The sequence below is a fragment of the Furipterus horrens genome, unplaced genomic scaffold, assembly GCF_987537825.1.
Source record: "Furipterus horrens unplaced genomic scaffold, mFurHor1.1.pri manual_scaffold_1, whole genome shotgun sequence".
Lineage (NCBI taxonomy): Eukaryota > Metazoa > Chordata > Mammalia > Chiroptera > Furipteridae > Furipterus > Furipterus horrens.
In genome coordinates this window covers 107,168,213-107,195,034 of record NW_028327171.1, presented here as the reverse complement: position 1 = coordinate 107,195,034, position 26,822 = coordinate 107,168,213, and the positions used below count along the sequence as shown (strand labels likewise).

The window sequence follows — 26,822 nt, the reverse complement described above, 5'->3', positions numbered from 1 at the left end:
GCCAGCTGTGTCCTGTGAGGGGACCTGGCCACGGGCTATTCTGGTCTTCTGTAGGAAGTACCCAGGTTCCCGTTTGCCTTGCCCACCAAACCTTCCCCTCTTTTCCTGCCCCAGTGGTTTCAGAATTCCCTGACGAGGCCAGCCTGGTCCCCCAAAGCATCCTGTCTGCAGGCAGGTAAAGGCCCCCTCCAGATTCTGCTGTGACCATGTTCCTGTTCCTCCCCAACACTCTCTCAGAGCCAAGCTCCTGGGGGGGGCGGGGGGGGCCAGCACCTGCTGTCACTCTCCACACATTCTGCAGTGGGCACCACATTCTTCTTCCAGAGGGGTTGGACCTTTGTCACCTCAAAGTCCCCTTTATCTCTCTACCTTCCATTAGGTCCTTCATTAGGTTATTAACTGCTTCATCACCTGGTGGTCAAGGTCTCGGTGGGCTGTCAGAGCTGGAAGGCCTTGGGAATGGATGATCTGGTGTGGCACAGCCCTTCCCCTAGGCAGTGCCGACATGGACCCCCGAAGAGGGGCAGGCCAGTGGGCGTCGCTCGGCAAGCTAAGCCATGTTCAAAGCTCGTGGCTTTGTTGCATCATAGGGGTTAATCCTGGTTCCCTGCCCCTCCACCTGGTTCTTTTTGTGTGTGTGTGTGTGTGTGGAAAAGCTTTTTTTTTTTTTTTTTTTTTTAATTTTTAGAGAGAGGGGAAAGGAGAAAGAGAGGAAGAGAAACATCACTGTGTGGTTGCCTCTCACTCGTGCCCCCAACTGGGGACCTGACGTGCAACCTAGTAATGTGCCCTGACTGGGAATCGAACCAGCAACACTTGGCTTGCAGGCCAAGGCTCAACCCACTGAGCCACAGCAGCCAGGGCTTCCCTCCACCTGGTTCTTCCTCAGGGCTCTGAATTCAGTCACCTCCTGCCTTTGGGTCCTTTCTTTCATTGTCAAGCCTCTCCCCAAAGCCCCCCATTCCCCAGCCTGCTGTTTCCCTAGTGGGAAGTCCCACTTTCTTCCTCTCATGGCTATAAAAGTGCATCACATACTCACAACAGGCAAAGGTGGGAACAACCCAAGTGTCCATCAACAGATGAACAGGCAAGCCAAAGTGGTTTATGTGTAGGGTGAAACATTATCTGCCCGTGAAAAGAAATAACTTCTGACACAGGCTACAGCATGGGTGAGCCTTGAACATGTTATGCTGCCTGAGAGAAGCCAGACACAAAAGGACATACATTGTGTGATTCCGCTTATATGAAATACCTAGAATAGGCAAATTCATAGAAACAGAAAGTATATTACAGGGTGTCAGGGGTCGGAAGAAGGGGGAATTGGGAGTTATCACCTAATGGGTGCAGAGGTTCGGTTTGGAATGATGAAATTGTTTCAGAAATAGATAACAGTGATGATTGCATGACATTGTGCATGTATTTAACACCAATGAATTGTACACCTAAAAATGATTAAAATGGCACATTTTATGTTATATGTATTTTACCACAATAAAGAGTCAAAACAACCTAAAAAAAGAAACTACACCATAGCTAAAAGAGCCTCTGAAATATTTTTTCCAAACCCCCCAAAGAATCTTTTCTCTTTTTAAGATCTAAACTGAGGCAAAACCATTGTTTGCTTGAGGCACTGATTCAGTCTATTCAAATCAGATTCAAAGCTGAATTTAGTGTATAGTTTTTCAAATAGAACCTAGATTTCTCTCTTTTCTGTTAGCTGCTTGGGTAAGCCTGTGCTATGCTGATTGTCTTTGGTTTGTGTTCCCTAGTTTGCTTGTGTATCTGATGGTGGGCGAGGAGGAAAAGAAGAGGGCCCATCCACCCCCCACCCCGCACTCCACCTGCACTGGCCATTTGGAATGAGCACTTCGGTCTAGTGAATTCTTTTTACCCCTGTTCAAGGCCATTTATGAGAATCAGTTCTGCCTCCTTTTGTTTTCTAGGATCTACCTAGTTTGTAATCAATGTCACATTCAACAAGCTTCTTGGCCATTCCTTGATCCAGCCCGGTGGTTTTCCTACAGTTCAGAGGAGACCAGGGTTTCCTCCGTGGGAGGCTGGTGGGTGGAATGCTCACTCCCCACCCACAGTTCACCCCCACACCCTCCAACCAGACGTGACCAGTTCTTCCCTCTTATAGATGTAGAGCTCCTGTAAAGAACTTGTTTAGGAAAAAATACTCCATGGCTTATCAAGTCAGGAACCTGCCGATGACTAATTAATCCCCACCCTGGGGTCCTGGCTGCATCCTTCCCTCCTTGCCTCTTGGTAAGTCATCTTCACAGCATTTATTACCTTTCTGGAGAGTAGACCGCAAGCGGAGAAGTTGCTTGTAGTGTGAACTCCTCTTGTATTTCCTTATTTTCCTCTCCTCTTTTACGTTGCCTGTGACTGCACAGTAAGACATGAAAGGGGCAGTTCTCCCTGTTGGCCTGGGTGTGGCGCGAGTGAGTGCAGGGTGTGGCCTGTCACTACTCCGCTGCACCCTCGCCTGCCGGCGGACTGGCTGACAGTTGATTTGATCACCTCAGGTATTGCCATGAAGCTCACTGGACTAGACCTTTCAGTGTCATTCTGTTTTCTCTCAGATAACATTTGCCCTTTACCAGAACTCAGAAATTTTTCATCTTGTTTCCACAGTTTATCGAAGTCACAGCTGGTGGCTTTTCCATGAAATTCAGTGGTTCCTAAATGACCGTGTCCGGTATGGGCTCCGCAGAATAAAAGCCAAGTGGTTCAAGTCAGACATGGTTTCTTTCTCTATTTTATTTACTTTTCTGCTTCTCCCAAACAACTGAGGCTTACTTTCTCAAACTGTCCATACTTGAACGTTTTTGAAGAGAGACGTGTGAGGAAAGTGTAGACTGAATTAGCCGTTCGCGGTCCCCTCTGCTGGAAGGTTTTCCCTTCTTCCGTACAGAAGGCTGCAGTGGCCTTTCCATCTTGGGTCTGTTCGATCCCGTCCTGGCACAGCTTGGCCCGGTTCACACACAGTCCTGGCTTAATTGCTGAGGCTAATTTGGTGCCTTGGTCTCCATCTTGTCCCAAAGTCCTGGTTGCACATCCCAAGGGGATCAGCTGCCCTCCAGAGTCCCACTGTCTGTGGGTGCCTTGCCCGGAGAATTATCCCCTGAGCACTTCCTTCTGGTGATGTGGTCTTATCTGAGGCTGCACAAAGCACTCCTCCCTTCCCTTGGCATTGGTGCTGCTCTGGGTCCCAGAGGTGCTTTTCTCAGAGAAAACCATCCTAAATCCCTCCCTGCCATCATACATGGGCCATAGACTCAGAAAAGTTCAGATTGGAAGGGGCCGGAGCAATGAGGCCACCCAGATACCCCCTGAGGCTGGAGTCCCTCCCTCTATGATAACCCTGCAAGGAATGGGCCCACCTCTGCTTGATCACTTCCAGGGATGGAGAGCTCACTCACGTCTCCTGGGCACAGCCCCTTCTTCCCTCTTTGGCTAACTCTGGCTGTTCCATCAGTCTCCCTGTGGCATCTGCCCCATCACCTGGGAGGCAGCCCAGACCTACCCCTGACAGTGCCTCCACTTTTGCCACTACCATCCAAATGGGTAGAGGAGGGTGGGTGGCTCCCTCCTCCCCCTACAGGCTGATCTGGGTCCCCTGCCTTTACTGTGGCTCATTAGCACATCCTTACTCGGAAGGTCAGACTCCTTTCCTGTCGTTTGAGACTTGGGTACAAATAGGCCCAGAAGGAATATTCAGCCACAAACTTCTCTGCCTGTGTGTGCACGCACAAGCACAGACGTGCATGCATGTGTGTTTATCTCCCTCATCCTGGATCAAGGCTGCAGGCTCCCTCTTAGCCTGCCTCTCACTGACCCCTGGAACTTAATTGTCTGAGCTCCTGGGAACTGTGACCAGAGCTTTTAGGCTCTGTCTGCTCTGTACAGTCACCAAAAGGCCTCTCCTCTCCCCACAGCCTGAATGTCCTTGCTAGCTGTCCTTCCTACCACTCCACCTGACTGCTGCCCACAGTGCCTAAAATAAGGTCTTACTACACTACCAGTACCTCTTGCCTCTTAAGGTATCTTCTGTCCTGTGAGGACTTTAGAATTCCCCACTGGCCCTTCCACCAACATGCTCAGGGACACATTTTGTCTGTCAGGGAGAGGGTGTGTTGTTGCCAGACACGTGTGCAGGGGCTTCTGAATCATAAAGTCTAGGGTCCAGATCCTGGCTGTGCCACTTTCAGCTGTGCTTCCTGAGCCTCGAAGGTGATTTTTATTGCATCCACTTCACAGATGAAGAAAATAAGGCTCAGAGAGGTGAGTAACGGTGCTTTCCCCAGTTCCTGGAGCTAGGAAGTGGTATGCCTGGGATTTAAACCCAGATGGTTCTTGACCCCAGAGTCCACAGTCAGTCCCTCATAGGACAATGCCTTTGTTAATATGTCCGGTTGACCCTGAGAGGCCAGGTGATGAGAGCGGTAGTGTGAAGCCTGGTCAGCTTCTGCCTGCCTTGTTTGGCCTTTGAAATTTTCATATCTTTTGAACTATTTTTCTGAAGCAGGAGCCACTGTTCTGTTTTGTTTTTTAGCTCTTTGCCAAAAAAGCTGTCTTCTTAAACTTTTTGCCATCATATTTCATCCCCTTCTTTAATCTCTGCAGCCCCCTGGCCCTGGCCCCACATTGCAGACGGGAACCAGCAAGGCCAGGATCAAAACTGTCCCTCATCCAGTCATGGTTTATTAATTACGTCCCCACTCCTGTTTTTATATTGAATTGATTTGAATTAGACTGGGAGTGTACTGGGTTGGGCTTTTTTTTTCTTTTTTTTTTTTTTAATCAATTCTTTTTCTGAGTTCTGACTGTGAGCAAGCACGGAGCGGTTGGTTTGCACAGACGCAATACACTGTATTCTGCCATGAAAAATGGTCTCCAGATGAGCTTTTCAATTACGGAAGATGAGATACTCTATAAACTGATACCAGGGCAGGATGTCACATCTTCTGGAGATTTTAAGCAGCAACAATTCCTGGATTCTTGCTGAGATTTTAAAGCCAAGAGAGGGCCTTTTGAAAGGGTGACAAGGAAAATTAGCTTGTAGCAAGCCAATGCATTGAGACTCATTCATTCATTAGATGTTAGAACAGCATTCCAGATTGGGGTTTTGTTTGTTTGTTTGTTTGTTTGTTTGTTTTAATCCTGCAGTTCTCCTGGCCTCTGGGTGGCCCCAGTGGGGCTTCTGGTCCCCCGCTGACGGGGCATCCCGTGTGCATATCCTGCTCCAGTCATTGGGGATTGCCAAATAATGAAGGAAGCCCTTCAATTGATGGATAGGGTGATCAGAACGAAAACAATTTAAGCAACATGGGTGGTGGTGGGGGATGAAATAGCACAATTTGAAGCAGGCAAAGATTAGGAGCCATCTGTCACAGCATTTCAGAGCGAGATCCTAGTGCTAGTGCCAAAAACACTTTCCCTGGATACGAACCTGAAAACTCCTTTCATAGGAAACAAGCACTTGCATTCTAATTGGCAACAGAGCTCTTTAAAATGCAAATATTAACTAAATTTCCTATTGAATTTAACAGCTTACAAAGCACTTTCAAACACATCATTTCATTGAGTCTTCATAGCCCCCCAGGGAGACAGATCTTTTCCATTTACTGATAAGGAAACTGAGGCTCAGAGAGCCAAGGGGAGGTTTTAACCTCCCCGGGATCAGACAGCTAGTAGGAGGCTGAGCAGGATTTTTTACTAAGTGATTTATTTAGATGTAATTCGCTTGCCACAAAATCCACTTTATAAAGGTGGATGAAATTGTAATTTAGTAGTTTTCGGTATATTCATAAAGCGCCACTGCTATCACGATCTAATTCCAGAACATGGTCTTCATCACAAAAAGAAACCCCATACCTAACGCAGTCACTGCTCCGACCTTGCTTCCACAGCCCCAGCCTCCCCTAATCTGCTTCCTCAATTTGCCTGTTCCAGACATTTTGTATAAATGTAATCATACAATAGGTGGCCTTTTGAAATTGGCTTCTTTTACTTGGCCTAATATTTTCAAGGTTCATCCATGTCATACCATCACGTAACAGCCCTTTATTCCTTTTCATGGCCAAAAAGTATCCCATTGTGTGGATATATCACATTTTGTTTATCCTTTCACCAAACTGATGGGCATTGGGTAGTTTGCATTTTCCTGGATCTGCCAGCTTCTCCTTTAGTCTAGGCTGGTTGAGAGAGCACGAGGACACAGTGGACAAGGCCAATAGCGCCAGACTTGGTGGAGCCCGCGATATAATTACCAGAACCGCAGTGAGACTTTGAGCAGACATACGGTTTTTCTAGTTGAAGGAACTGCAGGGGTGGGTGGCCAGGTGCAGGAAACAGCAGATATGTGAGTGTCCTGCTGAAAAACGCTCCCTGAATTCACTTGTTCAGGGCCCATCCTCCTGCTCAGGTGCAGCCCACCCCTTCCTCCAGACACCAGGCCCTCTCGGACCCCGTGGGCCCACAGCTCCCTTCTTCTGAGAGGCCTTCGGACCCTCCATGACTCCTCAGCTGCTCCCAGAATTCTCACAGCGGGTACAAACACCTTTTCCTCTGCTTCCCTGTTTCCCTGTTGGGGTCACAATTGCATCCTTCCTTCTTCCTTCCGTCTTGCTGCTGTCACTGTGAGCCAGCTGCAGGCTCTGGGCTGTGGTCAGCCCGGAAGCAACGGTGCAGTGGCGCCAGGCTGGAGGCTTGCACGCCAGGAGCACGTTCAGGAAGGGCCCTGGGTTATGCCGGCCAGAGACACAAGTGGACGGGAGATCTGGCTCTACGGCGGTTTGAGGGGTGCCCACTGAATTCTGTCTCTCTCCCTACCTCGTCCCCCAGCTCTTCCCCGCGCCCCTGCAGACCCTCTCCAGGAAGATCGTGCGGTCCAAGATGAACAGCACCCTGGTTGGGGTGTTCACCATCACCCTCGTGTTCCTGTCGGCTTTTGTCAACATGGTGGGTGGTTCCACCTCCCCGTCCCCATTGGGAGAAACCCAGTGGAACCCAGTACCCCACAAGCATGGGCTGGGAGGAGACACCCCCAAACACACCAGACCCTGGAGTTATCCCTCCCATAAATCCTTTGGGTCCCACATCGGGTCCGGGATCAGATTTGACTCCAAAAGCCTCTCAGGGCTGGAGGAGCAAGAAGGGCTCTGGAAGTCCCCAGGGAATGTTTAGGAGCCCCACCCTGGGCGGCAGGCAGACCGTGCTGGGTCCTCAGCCTCTTCCAGGGTCCAGGCTCTTCTCCCGTCCTGGGTCAGTATCAGACTGCACCCAAGACAGCGTGAAGAGACACCCGCTGCCCTGTGGAGATGGGCTGCCCTGGCCCGGTCCCTACAGCTGATCCTCTTCTCCCCTGCACCCAGTTCATGTGCAACTCCAGGGACCTGTTCGGCTGCCTGGCAGACGAGCATAACATCAGCACCAGCCAGGTGAACGCGTGCCACGTGGTGGAGTCGGCTGTCAACTACAGCCTTGGGGACGAGCAGGGCTTCTGCGGCGGCGCCTGGCCCAACTGCAACTTCCCCGAGGTACTGGGCCAGGAGGGGCGGGTGCGGATGGAGAGCCCCGCCCACTGCTCTCTGCCCTTGGCTGCTCTGCGGACAGTCAGGGGCTTCCAGCTCACTGCCATTCCAGAGACCTCCTTTTCTCCAAGTCTCTCACTCCACACGCCAGACGCCAGTGAGGGAGGCCAGCCTTCTCAATGTAGCAGTAACAACAACAGTAGCTTAGCTCTCGTTACGTGGTGCTCACCATGTGCTAGGTACTTCACATACATTTCCTCGTGTAATCCTCACAGCAAACCTGTGGCGGAGGTGCTGTCACGATCTCTGCTATGTGAATGAAACAGGCACAGAGAGGTCACACAACTTGCCCGAAGTCACATAGATAGGAAGTGGCAGAGCCGAGCTCCTTCCCAGATCATCTGGCTCCAGAATTTGTGCTCTGAACCCAAGGGCAGAGCTGTTCCTGGCCACTCACAGACCCAACACTGCCTCTGGAGCAGTGGCTGCGCGCCCACTGGGGGTCAGAGAGCAGGCCTGTAGGAAAGGGACTGCATCAATTGACCCCTCCAAGGTGGACAATTCAGCAGCTATTAGTATATTCACAAACTCATGCAGCCATCACCATCATCCAAGTTTAGAACATTTTCATCACCTGCAAGAAGAAATTGCATACCTGTTGCTTATATGGTTTAAAAAATAGTGCTTAGGACCCTTAGAAAGCAGCATGGATTGAATGCCTCTGGCATGTGAGCTGCTTCATTCACATTGCCTAGGGAGCAGTTATCGAGGGAGCAGCAGGCCAGGCTTCCAACCCCGAGGCGTCCGCTCCATGTGCTGGGTGAGTCCCACACCCCAGTTCCCCGCCAGGGGTTCCCGTGAAACTGGAATATGATGGCAGTTTTGTCTTTTTCTGGGGAGAGGGTCCAATCTTTCATTCAATTCCCAAAGGGGTCATGCCTCTCAAGGGTCCAGCCAGGCAGGACGGCCCCGCAGTCTGTCACAGGGCCTGCCTCTCCCTGTCCCTGGAAGGCAGCCTGGCCTGCCTCACCGGCCCGGAGGGGGAACGGAAACTCTGGGCGGAGCAGGACTCCGCCGAAGCTCCCTAGGCGAATGCAGGCCCTCCACCTGTCTGGCCGGCGCAGGCAGCCTAGGTGGGCAGGCAGCAACCCTTCACCCCTGCCTCTGTTCCTTCTCACATCTGGCCAAGAGCACACAGGATCTCCTGCCTGAGGGCTATTTGCTGAAAAGCAGAAGCTGTTTTGGATTTGACACTTGCCCCCTGGTGCCTGCTGCAGGGAAGAAGTGGAAGAGTAGGGGAAGGGGCAGTGGCAGAGCCTGCTCTCACTCCTCAGTGTCGGGAGGTGGGCGGTCCCGCGGTCCGTCTTCACAGCCTGCTTGTCCTTGCTGGTTACCAGGCTCCAGGGCAGACCCCACCCCACGGTGCTGCTCTGACTCACAAACACTGGTGCCCTTTGGGGACCCAGCCTTAAGCCTTAGCCTCCTTGTTGTCTGGGCTCTGGGTCTGAATGGGAATCCAGCTGGCTCTTAGGGCCCCTTCCCCATCCCCCAAGGATGGGTTTATTATCCTGGAGGCTGAAGTAACTGAGTGTGCCTTCCCCGCTCCTTCCCCGTCCCTGTTCCTGATGGTGACTGGAGGCTGGCCCCATCCCCTTTCAGCTGTGGGGGTCCTCTACAGTCCCTCCTTGGGTTCCTGAAGGCCTGAGGGGTCAGAAACTCCAAGCTGGGGGCTATCCCCACTGCCATTCGGCCTCTAACCCAAGGAAGAGGCAGTGAATAGTGAGTCCCAATGCCCAACTCAGAAAAAATGCTGCTAAATTTAAAATAAAGAACAAAGTAATAGATGCCGGCATGTCTAGGATTAGCACTGGAGGTAGCAGAGCAGAAGGGGACCTCTGAGACTACCTGGTTCAGCCCTTTGGTTGTCTGAGAGACCGAGGCTCGGGGACCAGACGAGACTTACCTGGAATAAGCTGTACAGGGCCACATCCCTCCATCTGAAGCCTTCCAGGTCAGGTATATTTTGGACTTTGGAACTTTTTAGATTTTAAAAGGTTACCTGACACCCCCAGTGCAGTGTGAGTAGCAGCTGATAATGAAACACAGTACTGTTTCTGCAGCAAAGTGTATGAATAGTCACAGGAAGCAGGATAAAGATGATACTTAGTGACAGACACATCAGTGGGTCAGGTTTTGCCACCACATCAGTTTTGCAACATTTTCAATTTTCAGAAATTTAGGTTTAAGTTGCAGATCAAGGCTTAGGGCCTGTGCTCTCCCCAAGCCCGTGAGACAGGAGGTTTTGCAGACAGGGCAAGTGAGGCTGAGAAAGGTTAGATACATGGCCTAAGTCACACAAACAGTCCATAATGGATCAGGATGTGACTCAAGTTGTTCTGAACCTGGAGCCGGGCTCTACCCACCGGGAATCACTGCCAGCACTGGTCAGACTCAGCCTGGAGCCCCATCTCCTGACTCCTAATCGGGGCCCTTGGCATCACGTCACAGGTTTCCCTCAGCATGGACACCCCCGAGGGCTGCCCCTGAGAAGGCAGGCTGGGCGGCCGGGGAGCTGCAGGGTGGCAGGGCGCTGAGCCTGCTGCGCTCTCCCCCAGTACTTCACCTACAGCGTGCTGCTCAGCCTGCTCGCCTGCTCTGTGTTCCTGCAAATCAGCTGCATCGGGAAGCTGGTGCTGATGCTGGCCGTCGAGCTCACTTACGTGCTGGTCGTGGAGGTGCCCGGTGTGACGCTCTTTGACAACGCCGACCTTCTGGTCACCGCCAACGCCATGTAGGTGGCGCCCTCCTTGGGCCCCCGCCGGGTCTGGAGCATCACAGAGAGTGGGGAGGAGCAGGAGGCCGGGCCGGGGCTGGGCTTTGCAAGGGGAGTGCCCTGTTGCCCCCCAGCTCTAACCCCCTGGGCAAAGCACCGCAGTCCTGTTTCTCTCCCTCCTCCCTTTCCCAGGGGTGGGCATGGCCTCGGGGCAGCTGGGGCCGTGGTTGTCCTTCGGCCTGCGGTTTCCAGCTTGGTCCTGACCTCAGGCCTCCGTTCCTTGTTCCTTGCCTGTCCGGGACAGCCTCTGACGAGCTATTTTCACCTAACTCCAACCGCCTGGGGCACCCTAGACCCAGGGGCTCAAGTCTCAGCAGGGTTGGATAGCAGGGCCTGCGGGAGCAGAGGAACAGCCTCTGTTGCTCGTGGGCCTGTGTTCTACCGAGAGCCAGGCACTTGGACACACTGTGGCTTTCCAGCCTCACCGTGGGAGGCCGGCGCTCTGTGCACTGCGCAGAGGCTCCCGCCTGTGCTGGTGAGTGGGCAGGTCCACAGCTGGCAGGCAGCGGGAGTGCGGCTGTGCCCCAGGCTATCTCGCTGGCAGTCAGCCTGGTCATATAGTGACAGATGCCAGATTCATGAGGGGCAAGACCTCTAGCTTTGGGTCAAATTGAGTTTCCGTCTCAGCCTCAGATACACATTTGGCTATTTTTCCCAGTAAAATGGGAATAATAATACCCCTAGCAGTAAAATGCAAGTAAAGTGCCTGATATGCAGAACACTTTTCTTCCCCTCACCATCCCCCCACCCAGCTGAGTCCATTCATTGCCAAACTTCGGGCCTGCCATGCGTTAGGCACCAAGCTAGGTGGTGGAGGTGCGCTCACTTTCTTGTGAAGAGAGTGTCACCTGGCAAAATGGAGGTGTAATGAAGGATCTAAGTCAGATTCAAGTAAGAACTCCTTGGCGACTGTGGGGCTGTGGGCAGATGATAGGGAGACATTGTCGAACTGGGAGCAGTGCAGGCCACCATCCAGAGAGGACCAGAGGAGGGAGGTGGTCTGGGCCTTTCTACCCACAGGTCAGGGTGGGAGCAGGGAAGCTGCCTCTTCTTTCTTACCTGTTCCTCCCCCACCCCTCTGCCTCATTCTCCTGCTGCTGAAGTAGCAGCAGAGAACGGAGGTCCTTTCTGGGTTGGGAGACCCTGGCTTGGCTCAAGGGTAGCACTGTCCAATAGATAAATAATGCAAACCACATTCGTAATTCAAAATTTCCTAGTATCTGTATTAACAAGGCAACACGTGCAATAGTCAGCAACTTGCACTCGGTGCTATTTAAAGGCTCAGTAAGCACATATGGCCAGTGGCTACCTTGCTTGGATGGTGCCGGTGTAAATCTTCCTCCTCCTCTGGATAGCAACCAAGGGCTGGGGGACGGGGGGGAGAGGTGTATGGGGCCCCCGTGGCCCAGGTAAGGCCTGGATGATTTGTCATCATGATGACCAGATGTTAGGTGGTACTGGGTTTTCTGCACCTCCCATCGTGAGAGTTTCCTTGGGTCAGGAGGGGTACTGGGGGTGAGGGGGTGAAGGAGCAATAGCAGCAGGAGTAGCAGTGTTGGACTGGGGGGCTAGAACAGGGTGGAGGACAAAGCGGGGTGGAGGGCAGAGCAGGCACTGAAGCCGCTGATGCAGAAGAGCGGCCGCAAACAGCTCTCTCCACTCCTGTTCACAGAGACTTCAGCAGCAACGGGACCTCCCAGTGGTGAGTTCATGCTCTTTCTCTGAGTGCTCCCGTATGGCCTCTCCCTGCTCTTGGCACAGAGCAGCCAGGCTAGCAGTGAAGGCAGCAGGGCAGTGGTGCCCAGGTGGGAAGGGGCTTGTGGCAAGGTGGGCAGTGAAGGAAGAGGTTGGATGGGGGCGAGGAGGCCCTCCCCTCCTTCATACCAAGGGGGCCTCATTGAGTAGACACCCTTCTTTTTTTGTGACCTGCACCACCCCAAGGTGACATATAATCTAGGTGGCCAGGGTCCTAGGGACCCACAGGTGGTTCCACAGGCCTCATCTTAAAGCATTTAGCCTCATGCTCTTCCCCAGGAGTATGCACCGGACCCCAGGTCTAGGAGGACAGGGACTGGTACCCCTCCCCCCCTGGAGGAGAGGAGCAGAGGACGGGCCTGCAGGGTGTGGGTTAGACTCCGCAAGAAGCTGCATTCAAGGTTTGGGCTCCTTGTTGGGACAGGGAACAAGGTTTGGAATAGCTGCTTTTATTGAGTATTTATTTAAAATGTTAACAGAAATATAATTAGATCACAACAGCTACCCTCTTGGAGTTCCCACTGTTTGTCAGGCACAAGGGATTTTGTATATAGTATCTCCAACTTTTACCACAATTTTGAAATGTGGGCATTGTTATTCCACTTTATAGCTTAGTAAATTAAGGTTCAGAGAGGTTAAGAGACTTGCCCAAGGTCACCTAGAGATGGTCAGTATTGCCTGCCTCGTTCCCACTGAGAAAGACCTGGGATGTGCACGTCCCCTTTTAAGAGGGCCGCATTCACCCTCTGACATGACCAGAGGGACGCTCCTCGGTGAAGGGGCAGTAAGGGGTCAGGAGAGGATCGAGGCTGCTGGGCTGCAGGCTGGGCAGGGGCTGAGATGGGGCTTCCAGTCAAGCAGGCTTCCAGGCTGAGGCCCACCTCAGGCAAAGTCTGCACAGGAGGGTGAGCAAAGGGAGGTGATACAGTGGGAGGAAGACAAAAGGCCTGAGGCGGCCTCGGAGCCTCGGAGATGCCAGGGCTTCTCCCTCCTGCCTGCAGCCCTGACCACGCGACCAAGGTGGCGCTGAAGGTGGTGACGCCCATCATCCTTTCAGTCTTTGTACTGGCCCTGTACCTGCATGCCCAGCAGGTGGAGTCCACTGCCCGCCTCGACTTCCTCTGGAAACTGCAGGTGGGCAGCCCTGGGGCTGGACTGGGCTGGGGGAGGTACCCAGGCCTCACAGCTAGGAGTCTGGGTGGGGTGGGGGGAGAAGAGTGGCAGGAGGGGAGTAGGGGCACGTAGCCCCAGGGTCTCGGAGGCCTTCAGGCAGGAGCTGGCACCGAAGATTTCTGAGGAGGGCTTGACATAACCAAATGGGCCTGAAGATTTCTCCAGGGCAGGATGGGTGGAAGGGAGCATCGAAGATTATTGACAGGAAGGCCAGCCAAGTGGCTGTGCCCTGGCCCTGGTGAGAGGTGTCTCAGGACGGGGCAGAGGCAGTGAGGCGCTGGGGCCACGGCTCTGGCCTGTGCTGGGTGCCCACGTAGGGCTGACATCCAGCCAGTGCCCCGCCCTCCAGGCTCCCTGCCCTGTGCCCTGGGAGAGCCACCTGGAGGAGAGGATGCCTGTGGCCCCTTGTCACCTGGTGGACAACCTCAAAAGGTTCAGGAGAGGGCGCCCACAGGCACTCACCGTGAGAAAGCCTGGTCTATGCTGGGGGGCCTCAGACCTGTTATTCCAGCCCAACTTCTTGCAAGACACAGCTTAGTTCCGGCTCTTCGTCCCCCCCTGGCCTGGCCCCTACGTCCAGACTACTTCTCCAGCTCATCTGCAACTCACCCTCTGTCCTCAACATCTTATTAACGCTGAGATTAAAGTCTTCAGGCTGAGGCAGAAGGCCTGGGAATTTCATTGGGTGCCAAATGAAGATGAGGGCAACTGTTTGCCCTGCTGTTGGGTGTTTTGCATGAGGTCTGGCTGAGGTTTCCACTGAGGTCTCCAGTGGGGACACCCTGAGGTTGGCGGAACATGTTTTCCGTGGAAACGTCCCTCAGAAGCCCTGGGTGGGGAGGGACATCCAGTGTGAGGCCCACTGTCTCTTCTCAGCTGCCTCCCATCCTCCTCCCTGCCTCATGCCCCTTTTCTTTGGGAAGACTTTCCTCAGGGCTCTGTGGGGCCTGCAGCTGATGTTGCAAAGGCCTCTAGAAAGGGTGAACAGGGAAGGGTGGACCTGCCACTCATCCTCTCTCTCTGACCGCTGCCCTGCAGCCCCACCCAGCCCATGTCTGCCCAGCACCTGAGTGCACAAGGCCAAACGGGCTGCCCGCCCACGCTGAGCAGGGCAGTCTGAAGCTCCCCCTCTGCCCCCTTACCTGGGCCCCAGTGCTCGGGCACCAGCAGCTTCCTCTCAGCCCCTGGGTGCTGCCTGTGGAGCTTGAAGGTGATGACTTGGGTGAACCCTGAAGTAGGTGCCTGTCTCTTGGAGAGCTGAAGCCTCTCATCTCTCAGCCGGGTGTGAACCTCCCAGGCTTGAAACGGCTGAAGTGGGGTGTCTCCCTGATGCAGGAAGGGGTGGGGTGGCCCCCTCAGGGTCCCTGTGTCTGAAGCCCCACACACATGCCTGATCTGCATTCCCCCAGCATCCCTTGACCGGCCGCAGCCCAGCCCCCACTGGAGCTGAGGGCCTGGGGAGGTGTGGAGACCAGGTTGTTCTCAGCCACTCCGCAGCCTATCTCACGGCTGTTACTAGTGCTCCTCTCCACGTGTGGCCGCAGACATGTGTTCATTCCACTTATCTTTTCGCCCTGGCCTCCCGCCTCCCGTGTCTATGCTCCCCCCACCGCTCCGCCCACCATTTTTATCTTCTTTTTAGGGGAGGAAGTTCTAAAGGTAATTTAAAACCTACGGAAAAGTTACAAGAAAAGTATAAAGAGCTCCAGCAGTCACTGCGCCAGATTCCCCAACCTGTTTTCTGCATGTGCTCAGTCATCCTGTCCCCACCTTTCTGATGCAATGCCCCATCACCACTAAATTGTCCAGCATCTACCTTTGCAAAACAAGGACATGCCCTACGTCATGCCGACCGCCTTCCCTGTCAGGAAATCAATGCTAGCGCGCAGCACTGTCCCACCCACAGAGCCCGCTCGCATTTTGCCAGTGGTCTCAATTCTAACCCAGAAGTCTATCTGGTTATACTTTTTTTTTTTTTTTTTTTACTTTTAAGAAGAAACTCAATTTTTAAGATAAAAAGTTTAGTGAATATAGGCATTAAAAAGAAGATTTTACTTATTTTTAGAGAGAGGGGAAGGGAGGGAGAAAGAGGGAGAGAAACATCGAAGTGCGAGTGAAACATCCATCTGCTGCCTCTCACACGCCCCCAACCGGGGACCTGGCCCGCAACCCAAACACGTGCCCCATATCAAGAACTGAACCGGTGAACCCTGGCCTTGCCAGATGACACCCAATCCGCTGAGCCACGCTGGTCAGGGTCAGTTATACTCTTTGCATGTAGTTGTGTTTCTTCTCAGTCTTTCCTTGTCTCTCAGTCCTTGCTAGTCCCCAAGAGGTCCTCTTCCGTGACCCTCAGCCTAGGTGTGTTGACATCTCCCATGTCCAGTCCTGCGTCACACCTTCTTGGAGGAAAACTGGAAACTATGTGGTTCCTTCTCAGCATGTCACACTGAGGAGTCCACTATGTTGACCTGTCCCATCCCTGGTGACGTTAACCTTGATCACCTGCTCACTAGGCATCTGCCAAGTTTCTCCACTGTCAGTCAGCTCTCCATCTTTCCTCTTGCATTCAATTAGCATTTTGTGGAATGATAATCCAACATTACACCAATATTCTGATCCTCAGCAAACCTCCACCCAGTAGTCTACCTGCCTGGTAGTGATGACATGGCTGTCATTCCATCCACACTTGTTAGTTGGCCTTCTACTGTAAGGAAGAGCCTCCTTGTACCCACTTGTTTATGCAGTCATTCATTTATCTGTATCAGCAATGAACCCTAAATTCCTATCAAATTCAGTGGTTTTAATCTGCTCCTCTCATTATTTTAGTGCCCGAATCACCCTGGATTTGTGAGTTTCTTCATGTTGGCTTCTGTGTTCTGACATGTCTTCATCCTTCCTTGAGCATCTGCTTACTTTCTGGCACGAGACGATGTCTCGGGTTTATCATGTACTTTCTCTGCTCCGGCCTGGGAATCAGTGATTTCTTCAAGAGCCCCAGTTCTTTTTACTGGAGAACGGCATTTAGAAACCAAGGTCAGGGTGCTCAGTGCGTTCACCATTTTAGGTCCTCTGTGGACGAAGCTAGGAAATATATGTGCGTCTATGAACTTATAGACACTGGATACCATTCCAGTATCTCTCTGTTGATATTTAAAACCATGAGTTTATACCAGTACCTCCATTTCCAATGCAACACCTCAGGCTTCTTTCTAGCCTTCCTCCTTCTATGCTTGTATATGGCACCTCTGGCAGTGAGAAGTCAAGCTCCCATCATCTTTCATATATTTACTCATTTGCTCAATGGAACCAACCTCCCACTCCCTCCAACACCCCTGCCCCCCATGCCCTCTGCCCTCTTCACCACCCTGCTTCTTGTATGCTGCGCTTGCAGCATGCAGCTCCCTTCCTCTGATCACCTTGCTTCCTCAGGCATAAAGGAAGGAGGGAAGGAAGGAAGGAAAGGAGGGAAAGGAGGGAGGGAGGGAGTAAGGGAAAGGCTGGAGGGGAAGAGGCTGGATGCCCCCACCCATTGGGAGAATGGTTAAGAAAGCCTGTGCACATGTATGTGAGTGGGGGGTAGAGCGTGTCGCTGCCTGCCAGGTGTGTCAGCCCCTCTTCCCTGAAGCTCTCCTACAATCTCATGATGCTTTCATGTCCCTCCATTTCCTTTCCTGCTCTGGGGCTTTGGGGAGTGGGGACAACATCAGATAAATACCAGTAAGCCAATCTTTGGGGTGGGTCGGGGACCATCTGTTAGCCCACCCTAGTCTCACTCAGCAGCCCATTTTGCTGTTGGATCTGTGGTCATGGTGGGTGGGTGCTGACAGGCCTGGGGTCCTCAGCCTCTAGGCAAGCCCCCCGCCCCAACCCCGGCAGAAGCACTGGTCTCGGTTCTCAGGGGAGAGCCCACTCTTGTCCCCCTCCCACAGCACTGACTTTATTAGAGCCAGCAAGAGGCTGTAGACCCCTGAGCCTTCCTGCCTGGCTGGAGTCCAACCCTAAAAGCACGTGGCTGTGCTGGCAGCTGCCCACCATGTCTTGGGGCTGAATTCCCCAGATGTGGAAGCACGTGGCCAGGGCCTGGGGGTTGCCTCTATCCCCATCAGTCGTCCTGTTCCAGGTGTCCCTGCGCCCCAGCCTACACTGCCACTCTGCCTGACCCTTTGGGCAGATGCTCTCTGGGAAGGGAATGTGTCATATTTCTGCCACCTGCTGGGCTGGGCTGCTCCTGAGTCCGCAGGCATGTGGCCTCAGCAGTCAGGAGGAGCGAGACCACTTGGTCAGCTGGAGCATTTTCAGAGGCAGGTAGAGCAGCTGGAGCTTCTCCCTGGACAGTCTGTGAGAGGACCAGGTCCCCCACTCCAGCTTTCTCCCCAACACACCTGTTCCAGAGCTAAGAGCAGGTGCCTCTGATTCATGGGAAGGGAAGTGGTTAAAGTATCCCATTTCATAGGAACCAAGGCCACCTGGGCTGGGAGGCCGGGGCCCACCCGGCGCCTGAGGGTCCAGGAGCATCTGGGGCATGACCCCCGTCTGCAGGGCCACGTTCCCAGCAGCTCCAGGAGCGGAGGGCTGTGGTCCTCACTTCAGGGGCATGTCTCAGCCTCTGAGCCTTGGGGTCCCTGAACTTTCTACCTTCCTTGCCAGCCCCTGGTCCTGTGGCCTTGGGAGGGTGTGCCTGTTCCATCCTCACAGGCAGCTACAGCCCATCAGTGGGGCCAGGGTCTTGAGAAGTAGTCCCAGCCCCGCGGAGGCTGTAGTTACAGTTGAATAGAAAGGCCTCCACACTTAGTTACGGAAGGCCCGAGCAGTCTGGCTAGATCTTTTAACCAGCCCTGGCTAGTGATCTTTTCTCTGCCTGCCTTACCAACACAGTCACTCCCCTTTAAAGGAGCCATTTTGCCATCAAGGGGGAGGAAGCCGGCAGACTCCCCTCTGTCCCTCGCAGTCCTGTGAGTGCTCTAATCAGGTGGCTCCTTGCGCCCCTCAGTGCATGACCTGTGGCCACTGTTGGTGACTGCAGTCTCTTTAACCCGGAGGGTGAGTAACAACAAACCCCAACTGCCCAGATTCAGGACCCAGACTGGGGGAAAACCAAAGTCAAAGGTGTGTCTCTGTCCTACCCTGGGTGGCACCTTGGGGCACCTGCACCTCCTGGCCCTGCCTGGCTCGTCAGGCCTTGGGATGAGTGCTGTCCTGGGACACAGGGTCACTATCCCTGGGGTCATTCTGTTAAAGTGATCCTTATCGAACTGCTTTTCTGATTGCATTTCCTGCTATGAAGAGGACACTGGAGAGTTGAGCACTTGGGTGACTGGAGGGCTGTTGTGGGCATGGCTTTGGACCATCCCTTTAACCTACTGCCTCGTTCCAGCTGAGCAAACAGGATGTTTCAGCCTCTCCTCTGCACCTGTTCCCACTCAGGGCTTCCCTGCTTCAGGATCAACCCCCTCCTAAGTATCACTTTCAAAGAGGCAGGAGGGCAAAGTTATGGACAAATCTCTCTTTTCTGATAATCAAAGCATAGATACTTTGTAAAAAAAAAAAAATGTACACAGAGGAAGCAAAAAGAGGCTAGGAAGCTGGCCATGTGTTGAAACCTTGGGCACCCGCTGTCATTAGCATGGATCACACTCTTCCTAAGAGCGCGTCTCTTGTCCCCTTGTCCCAGGCCACAGAGGAGAAGGAGGAGATGGAGGAGCTGCAGGCCTACAACCGGCGGCTGCTGCACAACATCCTGCCCAAGGACGTGGCTGCCCACTTCCTGGCCCGTGAGCGGCGCAACGATGAGCTCTATTACCAGTCGTGTGAGTGCGTGGCTGTCATGTTCGCCTCCATCGCCAACTTCTCCGAGTTCTACGTGGAGCTGGAGGCCAACAACGAGGGTGTGGAGTGCCTTCGGCTGCTCAACGAGATCATCGCTGACTTCGATGAGGTGCGGGGTGGGCTGAGGAGCCCCCGGGTCCCTGGAGTGGGAGGGATGCAAAGAGACCCAATGCCTCCATCACCATCACCAGATATGAAGGGTGATGTCGGGAGCCCTGCACATGGTGTCTCAGGCACTGTCCCAAGCACCTTGCATACATTTCCTCCCCTATCAACATGTTATAGGGGAGGAAACTGAGGCCCATAGACATGATGTGTTTTGCCTAAGGTCACTGCCAGTAAGTGGCAGGGCTGGGGTTTCAGCCCACCCTGTTTGAATTTGCAGGCTATGCACCTGAGCTGCCCATTGAGATTCTGTCTGACTTGCCAACCACTCCCATAATCCACCGTTCCTCTCGTGCCATTGCGGGCTGCTCGGGGCCCCAGGCTGAGGGAGGAGTCAGGACAAAGATGTACAGCCCTGAACATCAGAGGTGGAACCAAGCCCATCTCTTTATTTGTGTATCACACCCTTGATGAGCAGCTAGTTATGTGCCAGGCACTGGGGAAACTGTGCCCAGTAGGGCAGCCTTGACCCTAGGAGCCCACCACATAGTGAGTTGGAAATAGCCCCTGGACTCCTGGGGCAGTGGGGTAACTGGAGTTGGCTGAAATGGGTCTGGGCAGGCTTCCGGCATGTCCTGGATATAGAAGAAGGGTGTCCTGCTGAACAAAGATGAGATTTTCGTGGGAGGGATGGGGACATGAACCCATGAAGGGGGAGATGGCCACCAGCCCCTGTGTGGAGCAAGAGACCCAGTGGTGCCTAGTGACTTGACCCCAGGGGCTCTTGGTGTGGGGGTGGGCCAGTGGCACAGTCCCCTGAAGAAGTGTGTATGAGAGGAAGCCTGGCTCTGTCAGGTGTTGCGGAGCAAGTGCGAGAACCAAACGGTCGGACACAACCAAATTAGAATTTAAAGAGCCTTTATTAGCTAGCCAGCAACTGTCCACCTGTCCTCAAGCCGGAATTAGGTAGACGGCCCCAACCTTAGGGATTGGGGGGTTTATAAAGCATTTCAGGTGCAGGAACTTGGACAGAAATACAGCTTGTATAGACAAAAATTTTCCACTATTCCCCAGGTCATTGCTCAAAGGAATAGGTTACTGCTATTCCCCAAGTCATTGCTCAAAGGAATAAGTCACTGCTCAAAGGAACAGTTAGGTCAAGTTCCTTGTTCTGTTTGGTTGAAGCATGCAACCATGGGGGTCTGGTTCCCGGGACCCAAGTTCAGCTGGTTACCCTACTGGCTGGACATCTAAGAAATACCTCTTAACATCAGGGAGCTCTGGGACGTTGCACTGAGTTGGTGATAAAGACAGGTCCACTGTGCAAATCCGGGAGACGCAAGGAGCCATGTGGCTGCACCTCCCTGCGAATCTCAGTGCCCCAGAGTTGGAGGTGACACACTTTGGCCTTCTTTAGATCATCAGCGAGGATCGGTTTAGGCAGTTGGAAAAGATCAAGACCATTGGCAGCACCTACATGGCCGCTTCGGGCCTTAATGATTCCACCTACGACAAGGCGGGCAAGACCCACATCAAAGCTCTGGCCGACTTTGCCATGAAGTTGATGGACCAAATGAAGTACATCAACGAGCACTCCTTCAACAACTTCCAGATGAAAATTGGTGAGCCCACTTGGGAGCGCTGAGGGCTTGTGGGGGCTCCCCCACCCCCCTTTCTACATTAGTGACCCAGGACCAAGCAGAGGCTGACATCATAGTGCATCTCTGCCCAAGGGGGTGGGGTGGGGTGGGCACCCATCACTTAAAGCATACTCCTTCCGCTGCACATTGGTGTGTGGGTTGCATGCACAGGACACCCTTTTTCTGAGTTCCCACCTCACCCACTCGTTGGGAAGGCCTGGTGGGGCCCAGGCTGTGCCTGCCTCATGAGCATGGCAGTCCCGTTTATTTAAAGTAATACTGACTTAGCGGCAGTATTGTATTTAAAAGTGTTCCAAATTCATTCAAAAAATGAGAAGCAGTAAAATGAAATACATATCCATTTTAAATTTATTATTTTTTTAATTTTTAGAGAGGCAGGAAGGGAAAAAGAGAGAAAGAGAAACATTGATGTGAGAAACATCAACTGATTGCCTCCTGCATGTGCCCCGACCAGGGACTGAACCTGCAACCTTCCCCTTTGTGGCATGACACCGAACCAATTGAGCCATACCAATCAGGGTGAAATACTTATCCACTTTAAATAAAAAAATGAATGAACATGGTACAAGTCATTCCATTTGCGAATTTATGAAAATGTTGAACAAAACAATTCTACAAAAGCGTTAGCAAAATATAATGATATAGTGAGCTATTTTTTTAAGTCTATTTTGATTATATTGTTACAATAGTTCCAATTTTTTCCCCTCTGCTCCTCTCCGCCCAGCACCACCCACCCCCAACAATCCCCCCCAAGTCCACACCCATGGGTCATACATACAAGCTCTCCTGCCTCACCCTTTCATATATTCTTTTCTTAAAAAAATAATTAATGAATTATTTTAACAATAAAAAATAACAACCCCTTCCTCTCAGACTTAAGACCCTTCATAATCTTATAAAGGACAATGGGTGAAGGTCTCGAGTTTCTCTAGCTGCTTCAAGCTGGACATGGTCGTCGTCCTACCTACCCTTGGGTCCAGAAATCCCTAATAAGAGTGCGGGTGTGGAGGGGAGGGTGGCCTTCCCACGTTGGGTAGGATAGTGCAGACTCCAGGTCGGTTGGCTGTCCCCAGACAACGGCATGCTTGATTTAACAGGCTGGCATCCTTGTTGTATTCTGGGGGCAACAGATTTGGCAACAGGGTTAAAAGGCATCATTCAATCCATAACCACTAGATGACAAAAGGCAGGTATTAATTTTTCAATGTCCCACATTAGGGAAAAGAAGGGCTTCTTCGGATGAAGGTGTGCCAGGTACATCTCACTTGTCCAAAACCCTTTTGCCCATTATACTTAGTTTGGGCTGAGGGAAATATTTTAGGTTTCCCCCCTCTCAGACCTCTGGGCTCTTTCTGTCCAAGCCATTAGGATATAAAAGAGAAACCAGTTTTAAAGTGAAGCCCACAGACCACCCCATTCTTCACCAACCCAGCCACTTAGTTCAGCCAAACCATTGAGTCTCAGGAGGCAGCAATGCAGACAGGATTAAGTGAGGCCTATGCATACAGACTATCACTCAGGTAATGAGAGGATAGGCTTATGCCCTTTGAAAACAGAAAACACGTGTTAATTTATGTAATATAACTCACAAGTCTCTAAATCTGTAAGACTGTCCCATTGGAAAGACGTCCAGTTGCAAGGCATTTGACATTCTTCTTGCCTGCAAATTAAACATCTTTGATGATATCACAGACATAGTTTAACTTTCAAATGAAGACAAATTTTAAATGAAAAGAAACTTTAAAGATGGTTAGCTGCACTACTTTATAGTCTACCACTGAGCATTGTGATTTTCCTTGAATCACGATTTTTCTCCCTAAGATTATCCTCCTTGTCATTAAAGGGACTGCATTAAGTCCATTTTTAATTTATCCTGTTCATTTGCATAAACACAACAAAAGCAGCAAATGGTCACTTATCATCTTTAGTTCTTCTTTGCTGGAACTTACGCAAGGAACATTTAGGGTGACCTTCAGTCTGCCCTTCAGGGCACAGAAGCTGAGCCACATACCTGGCATTCAGCCTTGCCTGTAAACACCTGTCTTTTCCAAGTCCTTCTGGTTTTCCACTGTGCTTTAAGGTCCCTTCTAGCCATCTTTCAGGAAAACAACCTTCATTCCTTCCCTGGAAAGATTGCCGTGGACCGCACATCCAACCAAGGCACCAGACCTTTTATCTCGTGGGCTTTTATTACCTTCGAAAGTCAATCCCAGTTCCTCAGGGCTTTTTGGTAACAACCAGAGCCCAAGCATGTCTCCTTTAGGCATGACATTCCAGTCAAAGTCTTAGTCAAAAAAACCTCTACTAACAACTGGTCTTATTAGTTTTATGCAAAGAAACTTATGTCATTACTTACTTGTTTAGAATGCCAAACTCTGGAGGGATCAGATAGGAAGAAAAATATACAGTGTGAAGGAAAATTCTTGTCCTAATATTCACTGAACTTGCATTTCCATTCTTCATATTTTCATTTTTCCCCCACTAAAATTTTTTTTTTGTTTTTCCATTACAGTTGTCCCACTTTTGCTTCCCCACACCCTGCCCCCCCCTTCTCCCACATTCAGTCCCCACCCAGTTGTCCGTGTCCGTGGGTCATTTATACATGTTCTTTGACTAAACCCTTCCCCTTCTTACCCCCTTCTCTCCCTCCCATCTCCCCCTTTGTTACTGTTAGTTTATTCCTTGTTTACATACCTCTGGTTCAATTTTGCTCTTTTGTTTGTGATGTTCATTAGTTTCCTGTAATAGGTGATAGCATAAGGTATTTTTCTTTCATAGCCTGGCTTATTTCACTAAGCATAATTCTCTCTAGTTCCATCCATGTTGTTGCAAATGGTAGAAGTTCCTTCTTTCTTTCTGCTACATAGTACTCTATTGTGTAAATGTACCACAGTTTTTTGATCCACTCGTCTACAGATGGGCACTTAGGCTGTTTCCAGCACTTGGCTATTGTAAGTAGTGCTGCTTAAAGTAGACCCTTTAGCATCTCTCACAATGCTGGTTTGGTGGAGATGTATTCTTTCAGCCTTCTTTTGTCTTGTAAACTCCTTATTTCACCTTCCATTTTGAATGAGAGTCTTGCTGGGTAGAGTATCCTTGGTTGTAGGCCTTTGTTTTTCATTGCTTGGACTATTTTTTGCCATTCCCTTCTGGCTTGTAATGTTTCTGCTGAGAAATCTGATGATAGCCTTATTGGAGCCCCCTTGTATGTTATTAGTTGTTTCTCTCTTGCTGCTTTTAGGATTCTCTGTTTGTCTTTGAATGTTGCCATTTTAATTATGATGTGTCTTGAAGTGGGTCTGTTGGGGTTCATCTTCATTGCGACCCTCTGTGCTTCCTGGACTTGTGTGACTCTTTCTCCCCTCATGTTAGGGAAGTTTTCTGTCATTAGTTTTTCAAACAGGTTTTCTATTCCTTGCTCTTCTTTTTCTCCTTCTGGAATTCCTATGATATGGATATTATTATGTTTCATGTTGTCCTGCAGCTATCTTAGAACCTCTTCATTCTTGTTCAGTCATTTTTCATTTTGTTGCACTGTCTGGGAGTTTTTGTCTACGTTGTCCTCCAGCTCGCTGATCCGATCTTCTGCTTCCTCTAGCCTGCTTTTAATTCTTTCTACTGTGTTTTTCAATTCAGAGATTGTATTCTTCATTTCCTCCTGGCTCTTATTGATAGCTTCTATGTCCTTTTTCATGCTGGTGTAATTCTCAGTAAGTTTCTTGTAGTTTTTCTGGAGTTCCTTGTAGTTTCCCTGGAGTTCCTTGAAGTTTCTGCTGAGCTCTCTGAGCTTCTCCATAATCCATGTTTTGAATTCCATATCTGATAGTTTGCTCCCCTCTATTTCATTTAGCACTCTTTCTAGGGATTCTACTTTTCCTTTTGATGGAGGGTTGCTTCTCTGTCTCCACATTTTTGTGACTCTTATTGTTTGTTGCTGCTTAGAATGATCTGCACTTCCTGGATCTGCCCCTGGTGGCATCAGATCGTGTACCAGTCTGGCCTTAGGCAGCCTGTTGCAGACTTCCAGGGATCTACTGCCTTTGTCTGTCTTCTTTAGTTGTTAATCTATTCAATCTGTGATTAGCCGTCAGGCTTAAGGACTGAGGGTGTGGCAGCTTAATTCCTGTAGGCAGGGCTTTTGCTTCCCCTCAGGCTGATGCCACTTGGAGGGGAATGGTCTGCCTGCAGTACTGGGGATGAGTCAGCACTGGGATCCGGTGGGCTGCTTCCCCAGTTCTCCCCTCAAAGCCACCACACCAAACTCTCCCCAAGCGTCTCTAGTCCTCTCTGCCTTCCCTCTGCTTGAGCCCAGGGTAAGTGGGGGCCAAAATATTTTCGTATGTGATCTGCTTAAGAGCTCTTTTTCTCCAGCTGTTTCTCTCCGGCTAGCAACAAACCCTGTGGCTTTTCACTTTTCACAGCTGGATACTATTTTACTTTCCACTCTGTTGCTGTAGGCTGGGAAGCTCAGCTGGGGGTTTAGACCCTGCCCTTCTCAGGGAGAACCTCCGGCTGCTGAGCTGTCCCTTCAGCTGCCACCCGTGTGAGTCCAGCCAGCCCTTCCGCGTCTCCGCATTCCCTACCGGTCACGTTGTGACGTAGCGGCCTTTTCTGTCTCTCCGTGGTTATAAGACTTCTCTCCAGCTAGTGTTCGGTTGGTTATTCCAGATGATTTCTCCAAAATTAAGTTGTAAATCCAGACTAGTCCTGGGAGGTTAGTGTAGCTTCCACTTACTCTTCCGCCATCTTGGATCTCCTATAGTGAGCTATTTTAAAAAGCTAAACATGAAAAGAATCATGTAAAATTGACAATGAAATTATTATGTTTCAATGTTTTAAAGGAGAGTAATCTTAAGGGAAAAAAAATGGGTCCCTCGGGCTTATTGCTGAGTTCCAAGTGGTTTCTGTGTGTGTGAGCACAATCTTCTGGGTGCTGTGAAAGCTTTCTAACCTATACAAATTGGGGAAAGAAACAGTGAGGATGCAGAGATCAGCCAAGTCCATGTATCTTCCCTGGACTCTTGTGTCAAATGCCACAGCCCTCATTGGAGGGTTCTGGGGGTGCTTTGCAGATGCTGAGGGTGGTGTCCTAGGATGAGGGCCATTGCAGAAGGGAGAGGGATTCCAAGCAGAGGCCCTGGGTCTGCTTCACAGTCAGGGCCCCATTCTACTTGTTCAGAAAGTCTTTGAACCAAAACCCCACATAATTTTTTCCTTTTTTTTTTTTTTGTATTTAATTTCGCTGTTTTATTGCCCCAGCCTTGTAGTCTGACAAGTTTTAGCTCTATAGAAGAGATGGAAGACTAGCACAGTGAAAACCCACGCACAATGACATAGTCACGCGCTTGCTCCACCCTGCTGTAGCCACAGAATGATTTCAGAATTACGACCAAATACGTTGCTCCATAAAGTTCAAGGTGTTTCGGCAGTTTGTTTTTTTCTTAGTATATATATTACCAAGGATGCCCAGGCTTGCAGTGAGTTATTTTTGCAGTAGAAATTGTGCTTTGTTGAGCGTTGCTGCCCTCCTCCTCTTTATTTATTTCAATTACAGTTTACTTTCAATTTTATTTTGTATCGGTTTCAGGTGTACAGCATAGTGGTTAGACAATCATATACTTTACAAAGCGTTCCCCTCAATATTTTCAGTACCCACCTGGCATCATATGTACATAATTATTACAATATTATTGACAGTATTTTCTATGCTGTACTACCACTCTGTACTTCTTAATCCCTTCAACTTTTTCACCCAGTCCCAGCCCCCTCCCCTCTGCTGCCCAGACCTTTCTTCATTATCAACTCCTTGGGTATGTATGTCTGAAGCCATAAATTATTCAGATTTCAAACTTTTTAAAAAGGAACAGTAATAGTATTTCATTTCTCAAAATTAGTACATTAAACCAAAATATTGGATTACTAACC

The 26,822-nt window shown here is 50.9% G+C and overlaps 1 protein-coding gene across 2 annotated transcripts in view; it reads left to right on the top strand.

The window, feature by feature from the left end:
* ADCY5 (adenylate cyclase 5) overlaps nucleotides 1–26,822 on the top strand; it is a 153,761-nt gene that overhangs the window by 122,708 nt on the left and 4,231 nt on the right. Inside the window, exons 13-20 of one of the 2 annotated variants that reach the window (XM_090277529.1) lie at nucleotides 6,853–6,969; nucleotides 7,383–7,547; nucleotides 10,157–10,332; nucleotides 12,047–12,076; nucleotides 13,131–13,263; nucleotides 18,977–19,240; nucleotides 20,654–20,858; nucleotides 21,268–21,532. In XM_090277529.1, coding sequence (XP_090133655.1) covers nucleotides 6,853–6,969; nucleotides 7,383–7,547; nucleotides 10,157–10,332; nucleotides 12,047–12,076; nucleotides 13,131–13,263; nucleotides 18,977–19,240; nucleotides 20,654–20,858; nucleotides 21,268–21,311 — 1,134 coding nt within the window. In that variant the 3' untranslated portion in view covers nucleotides 21,312–21,532. Of the gene's footprint in view, nucleotides 1–6,852; nucleotides 6,970–7,382; nucleotides 7,548–10,156; nucleotides 10,333–12,046; nucleotides 12,077–13,130; nucleotides 13,264–18,976; nucleotides 19,241–20,653; nucleotides 20,859–21,267; nucleotides 21,533–26,822 lie in introns of those variants that run through there. The other variant, XM_090277519.1, reaches the window with a different exon arrangement.